The 7,510-nt window shown below is 38.8% G+C and overlaps 1 protein-coding gene across 1 annotated transcript in view; it reads right to left on the bottom strand.

Moving 5' to 3' along the window:
- Positions 1 to 364: 364 nt before the first annotated feature.
- The window catches only part of grik3 (glutamate ionotropic receptor kainate type subunit 3), a 72,615-nt gene continuing 65,469 nt past the window's right edge, over positions 365 to 7,510 (bottom strand). The window contains exons 13-16 of the mRNA XM_030781207.1: positions 5,296 to 5,513; positions 2,809 to 3,034; positions 2,285 to 2,535; positions 365 to 781 (exon numbers count right to left, since the gene is read on the bottom strand). Coding sequence (XP_030637067.1) covers positions 365 to 781; positions 2,285 to 2,535; positions 2,809 to 3,034; positions 5,296 to 5,513 — 1,112 coding nt within the window. The remainder of the gene's footprint in view (positions 782 to 2,284; positions 2,536 to 2,808; positions 3,035 to 5,295; positions 5,514 to 7,510) is intronic.

Raw genomic sequence — 7,510 nt, 5'->3', positions numbered from 1 at the left:
CAAAATCCAAAAAAAAAAAAAAAAAGAAAAAAGTCTGAGCACTGACTTCAGTTGAACTTAATGTGCTATGTATGACGTCTTGGATATTCTAAGAAAACTACGTCCCTTGTCTCTCTCTGCAGGTCTTTTATTGCCATGCTCATAGAAGCTTCTTTTTCCATTTTATTCCATTGTGTTCCCAATAAAAATGTTGTCTGTAATCTTTGTCTGTGTGTAGTTGGGGGGGGGGGGGGGGGGGGGGGGGGGGGAGTGGGGGGGTGTCTCCTTCAGATTTTTCCACGAAGAATTGGTGAGTATCATGTTTTGTGTTACCTACGTAAACATCGGACTTGGTGCAGACTGATTTTGCAGAACTCTTGTTCTCTTACAGGAAGGACACGGATCTTCCTCCCTCTCTCTCTCTAGTGGGATACATTGGTTTGAGGATGTGGTCACTACCTGGGTTGCTGCTGCCGCCGTTTTGATTGACTGTTTGGTTTCGGATGTCTCTTCTGTTGATGGTGAATGCCGTGATCATCTCGGAACCATAATCCCTGGTGTCGGATACGGGGCCCGGAACATGCCTCAGGTGCCCGTCCCCCAGGCACGTCATGGAAATACGGGCGTCATCGCGGTGTTGCAGCTCATGTTGTCCTTGCCCGGCAGTCGCCGGTCGTTGAAGGTGTGCATGTTGATCACCGCGTCCGTCTTCACCATGACCGGCGGCTGGGGCTTGTGTTTCACCCGCCTCTCGCAAGTGAACGACAGTCTGATCTCGTCCACCACCGCACTGCAGAAAGACCTCTTGAGGGAAAAAAAGAGTCAGAATGGGGAGAGAAAAAAGCAAAAGAGGAAGTAAGTACATTCACGTCGAATCAGTTTAGTATGAAAATTTTCTGGCTGTTAACCGAGAGTGTGAAAGACATTTGAAGAGGTTAACTAGCCATGTTCCTGAGGTAAATCATTTCTAAAGCCTTTTTCCAATCTCGATCCCCCCCTCCCGCCCCCCGTGACATTTAAAACCAGGTTGAATGGATCCCATTTGGCTGCATAACAGAAAAACGCAATGCACAAGTTTTAGTTCTGACATCTCTGCCTAACAATGGATACAAACTTCAGTTTATAACAATTTTTTTCTGGAAATCATCTTCTAATTCATTAACTGTAATTAAAAAGGTTACAAATGGCAGCCATGTAGCGGCTCTATGACCGGTCAAAAAACAACATATTCAGCTAGGGAATACTAGAATAGACCAAATGCTCAAGGTAGTGGCAATCTAATTGCATTGAAAACGGCTTCACGCCTAAAACCCTAAACATCAGACAGGGATAAAGCAGAATAAAACTCTCAGCAGTCTACGCCTTAGAGTCTTTTTTTTTTTTTTTTTTTTTTTAATCAGTGTTCTTCTATCCTCTCCAGAGGGACCACCAGCTGCTGAAATAGCAAAACTAATTCAACTAATCAAGGGTTTGATGATCAGTTGACAAGCAGAATCAGGTGAGACTGCGCCGGCCTATAACAAATGTGTGAAACAACTGGTAGTCCCAGAGGAGAAGGCTCAGAAACAGCACTTTAAATGACCAATTTTAGCCCCACTTAATCTCAGCCAAGACACAGTGCAACACACACAGAGCGATGGTTGGATGCTAAGCAATCACAGAAGCCTGGAATGGAGCGGAATCTCATTTCAGCCAATAAAAACTTCAGCTCAATTGAACGTGTGTGTGTACTGCATCAGACTACAAGAAACTGTAGCCTGATAAAGGCGCCTCCTGTAACTTTGCCCTACTAGTCTCATTCTCCAGGTTGTAGTTCAAATTTTACATTTGGTATTTCCCTGAATAAACGATTTTTTTTAAAGGGTACCTTGATTGTAAGTTCATCTTTCCTTTAAGGACACAGTCTATATCCATGAAAATTTATGTACATATATATAACCCTCTTCATTGTAAAACTAGAACAAGAGGAAACACATTTCAAAGATTCCATGCATTTTGTTTTGATACTGTTTCAAGCTCTTATCCTAACTATTCCCCTCACTGAATTGGTGGTTGTTTAATAACTTTTTTTTATTGTTATTATTAGACAGTTTGTTGGACGGATTTGGGAGGTTTTTCACATTCTCTCAACGAAACATCAGTGTTTAAAGAGAGAAAATACAGTAATATAAGGATATTAATAAGCTTATGAACGTTTTGCTCCAAAATCCTCCATTTACTAAATACCCTTTTAACAAACGATTTGACTCTCATCACAGAATCTGTGTCAGCTCTAAAGCATCTTGCAAGTCATAAAGTATTTCACCTGTTCGCGTTCTGCCGTTTTACGCAGCTTATAGATGAACTCTCCTATAGCCACGAACACGGACAACACTAATCCAGAGGCCAGCACAATGAAGATACCACCAAGGTTCTGGATGCCCATAGGACCCGTCTCATAACGCTCATCCTCCTGACAAATGCTCCCACTCCACCACTTTTCCTTCAGTACGTGCAAACGCCCATCCTCCAGAATGCTCAGGATAGCTATGGTCACCTTGTCCCGGTAAGGTGAGCCTGGGGAGAGTCATACAGACCGAGGTGAGCATTGGTGATTAGAGTGTGGTATTCAGTTGACAAAAAAGGGAGCATCTGCATATGAGTAAAAGGGACACTATGAGTATATCTTCTAGCCTGTTTGCATTAGCAAAACATCCCAAGATAGAAAGTTATGGAAGGAAAGCAAAAAAATAACCAAAACATCAGAAGGTAATTCTGAATCATGTAAGACCACCAGAGGTTTTGAATGAGCTCAACTAGCTCAAGCCTCTGCTGGGAAGTGAAAATTACCTTTTGGAGTGCCAATTCCATAGCCTTTGCTGTCGATATTACTTCCAACTTGTGTAAGATTACAGTTCCTGCGAGTCACATACTCTATCGTGGTAGATTCGGTGAGTAAGGCGTAATCAGACTTTAGGACCCTCTGGATCCCATCCTCTATGGATTTAACAAGCGATGTGCTTTGCTTACTGCTCATGAAGGCCCACATCTTCTCAAAAGTGGAGACCCTGGATTTCTATGAGAACAAAAGTCAAAAATATGACACATACTGAACGATTTTCTTTTGTTGTGGGTTGTTCTTCTCGAAGTAAACCAAGTTGAGGACAACAAGATAACACGGGTCATTTAAAACATTAGTCAGTTAAGAACATTGTAACAATGTAAACCAGTCACACACAAAAACATATGAACTATCACACTTACATCATACATGGGATCCTAAAAGTGCATCAATTCAAACAATCCTAAAAGTGCATTTAATCCTTGAAGTACATCAATATCTAATTAAAAAGGAATAAAAAAAACAGGAATAAAAAAGAATTAAAGAACCAACACAGTTTCTCATTTTGGTTAATAAATGGCACCCCACCCGGGGAAAGACTTTTCCAATTAAAGTGAAGATCGACTTTATACTTGCTTGATCTTTTTTTTTTTTTTTTTTTTGTAACTGATATCTCAAATTTAAGTGGACAATTTATGTTCTCTCACAGTTTTTAAACAGACACAACGTATTCCATACTCAGTTATACTGTGAACAGCAGATATGAAAGAGTAAACAATATTCCAAACACAGAAGGGATTCAAATTTTTTTTTTGTTCAGTTTATTCTTTTTTTCTTTTTTTTTTTGACATTGCTCTGTACAGCACTAGCGTTGACGATGTTCTATTAACCTTGAACACCTGTTATTCCTTTTTCTCCTCTAACTGTTTTTTTTTTTTTTCCCGCAGGTGTCGAGCAATATAATTGAAAGTGTCTGGCATGTTTCCTTAAACCTTGAATGACAAGAGAATAAATAAGAAATAGAATGGCACAATTTCTATCCGCCATTCAAGTAGCTACTTTGTCCTTTGAATTATTGCACATATCATCCACTCACCACTTCAAACTGTCCTTTCTTTCTAATATACAATAAAAGATACAATCCAAGGCGGGAAAAGGCACGCATCTATTGTATGCTGAGAGAAAAAAAAAAAAAAAGAGGGAAGTTGTTTCGGCCCAGTTGAGTCTTTCTCAATTAGCCGTGAGTTTAAAATGACATTTCATGGTACTCTTCGAGGAGGTCACGTAAGATACCACAGCTAATCACAGATAATTACTGGTTCAACTTCATCTAGAATCTGAAGTGACACAAGAGGAATAATGTATGAGAGTGCTCCTTGATTACTCTTGATAAAATGGCAAATTAACATGTGAAGCTTCAGGTTCTGTTCCTGAAGTGATGTTGAGGAGCAGTCTGGAAAGCAACGTTTTGAAGTTTCGTGTCATCTAAGTTCTTATAGGTTAGCTCATTTGCCTCAGTCAATCTTGTTAGCTTTTCCCAAAGTTAACGAGGAAAAAACCAGAAGCACTTAAGCAGAGAAGCCCCAGATGGTTTAATTGCAAACACCTGTTTCTCTAATATCTGTACATCAGCCGCTGCAATCATACTACCTACTGCCTTAAAGGAGTGGGGATACTTCAAAGGTATTTGGTGTATTTATTGTACTTTGGCTTAGGGTTGAAAAGTAAAGCTCTTCAAACATGTTTAAAATGAAATAGAGTAACCAGATACTGGAGGTATTAAATATGATAAGCGATCAAATATTATTAATATTAAAAAGCATTTGAATGAACAGAATTGTTGTATTAACATTATGTAGAAATCCTCGTCATGTCCTCAGTGCATACTAGAAGTTTTAGTATTATAATGTACACTGTGATTTAGTGTTTGGAGTATGTAATCACTTCACCATTGGCAATCCTTACACTCTGTCTAGATATCTTTTTTTGTTTTTGTTTTTGTTTTTTGTAGTGCTCTTTTCTATTTTCACAACAGTTCGCAGCATTTTGAGAGAATCTCAAAATAATAAAATAACATGAGATGTAAAACCCTGCAGGCAAAAAAACTGAAACTAGAGTAACAAAAAAAAAAAAAAAGAGAAAAAAATCATTATGAAGAAGCATTTCAAACGACACAGAGAAGTGGAGGAGCTTGAGAATTTTCTTTTGCTGTGGGAATTAAGATCTAACTGTAAAAAGACAAAGAAATTCACAGAAAACTCTTTTGTGGGATACTATTGATTTTTTTTTTTTAAACTTATATACTGCATGAAGAAAAAGTTAGCTTTTTGAAAAGTTGGCTTCGGCTGCAATTCAAAACATCTCCTTTTTTCCATTGCGCCACAACTTCTGAAGATGCGACTTGGTGTTTTTCAGTGTGTTTTGTCATTCTTGGCTGACTTAATATCTTTATATAACATGAACATTAGAGTAAGGGAAAGAAATGTCAATTGTACCTTGAAGAAAGTCATTGTGGCACCGTCTTTCACAACTCCATATTCTATCTTGGTCTGCTTGGCAAGGTCGTCAGCTGAGTCCACTGGGGAGTCCATCCTCTCCACGGTGAGGAAGGCAGCGAGGTTGGCCGTGTAGGAGGAGATGATGATGAGGGTAAAAAACCACCAGATGCCTCCAATGATCCGGGTAGAGAGAGCTTTAGGCATCAGCTCCGAACCTTGAAGGTGGAAAAATGAAATGGGTGCACTGGTAGAAACTGCATGAAATGAATGTCACTTAGTTAAATTGTAATGTTATTTCAGTATTTAAACCCCCCAAAATAGAGATGCTAGTCAAGAATAGGATGTGTTCAAACATCAGCAATTTAGGATCTGTAAATTAGAAGATTGCATCGTGCCAAGAGATTCTCATAAATATGATGGATGCCACATATTCGCTTTGTCTTATTCTTGCCAGAAGAATACAAGAAAATCAATAGAGCATATGCAAGATTCTGGCAAGACAGCCTAGTCTGGAAAGCAAATTGAATTCTAACATGGTTTTAATTGCCTTTATGGGAACTGGAATTCACGCTGCAATGCTATATGATATGAAGGGTTGGCAGATTTGGAAAAGCTAAATTAAGAAACACTCTTGTGGAATTTCAGCATTTTAAGAGGGTGCAAATATTAGAATGCATATCTGCTTTCATAAAACATAATTCCAACATTTTTTTGCACATTTTGGAAAAATATTGGGATGTATACAATAAAGAACACAATCGAGGGAGAGAGAGAGAGAGAAAGAAAGAGAAAGAGAAAGAGAGAGGGGATGGTTAGGAAGGGTATATATATACAATTCTTTTTTTGTCTCACAAAGACCTGATCTTCAAACTTTCAGTCAGAGTTCTGTTTTTGTCGTTGTCATATCTAAAAACCGCACTATCCAGTAGTCTGGATTTTCTTTTCTACTGATACAAAACCCATCGCTGGTATTATAATTTTCCTTTAAAATTTCTAAAGAACCTGCATTCTTGAAAATGTTAAAGCAAAATAATGTGTTCTGGCAAAAAGTGACACTACAGCACAGTCATGACCACCAGTAAAATATATTACGGTACACAGCATAAAATGATCTTTCTCATATGTTTTATGCCGATAGTCAAAAGGGTATGACAACTTTTTTCCACTTAAAAAAAACAATATCATGCATAATGTGACATTTATGAGCACTCTGGAGATGTCCTCATAAATGCTAATGAGACTAAGTTTGTGCTGTAGAAAACAAACCAGCAGTGACTGTCACCATTGCCTTGTTCTCTGTTTGAAAGCTTCACAAAAAGTTCTTGGTCAATGGCAAGGGGAAAAGAAAAAAAAAAAAAAAGAGGCGGGTTAAAAAAAAAAAAAATGGAACCGAGTTCAAATATAAGTCAAGTCTCTGAAGTCAAACAAACACAGTCTTCTCAAAGCCAAAAGAAGTCTTGGTACTCTGTGTTCATAAAATATAGTGCCATTCCTCTCCTGCAGAACATGATATATCCATTTCGGAAGCTCAAAGCATGCAGCATCTACAGTGCACCTAATGCCATTTATTACACACACACACACACACACACACACACACACACACACACACACACACACACAGATTCAAGAAGAGGTGGCACACTCCACACCTTCAGATAATCTAAATAGCAGATTAAAAGCATGTGCTGTTTGGCTGTTGCCAAGATGAAAAGAGGCCGGGGCATGTGGAACTGAACCTTGTTGTACTGTATGTGTGTTTGGGGTGGGGTGGGGGGCGAGGGGGGTAGCGAAAAAAACAAAACCACTACAAAAAACAGTGTCATTCTAAAATAGCAGGCAGGTGCTTTCAGGCTCAGACAAGCATGCAAAAATAATGCATTATCCAGATTAGAGGAGCATGCTCAAAAAAAAAAACAAAAAAAACAACAAAAAAAAATTAGAGGGGCACAATGACTCTAGACAGGATGAAGGTAATGAGGGTACATATCAATGGTGCAAATCATATCAGTCTCTGAAAATGTAGGCATATCATAATCATCCCCTTTTTTCCTCCCAATACAGCTGACGTCTGAAGGGGTCGATGAGAGAGCGAGAGGACATCGCCATATTCCAATTTTTTAGTTCATATGGAGGAAGGGTAACATGAAAGAGACAGAGAGTACCACCACGGACAATGTTTCAAATTGGTTTCAATTAAGAAGGACGTGTG

Source organism: Chanos chanos, chromosome 8 (assembly GCF_902362185.1).
Source record: "Chanos chanos chromosome 8, fChaCha1.1, whole genome shotgun sequence".
Taxonomy (NCBI): Eukaryota; Metazoa; Chordata; class Actinopteri; order Gonorynchiformes; family Chanidae; genus Chanos; species Chanos chanos.
This window is presented reverse-complemented; position numbering and strand designations above follow the sequence as displayed.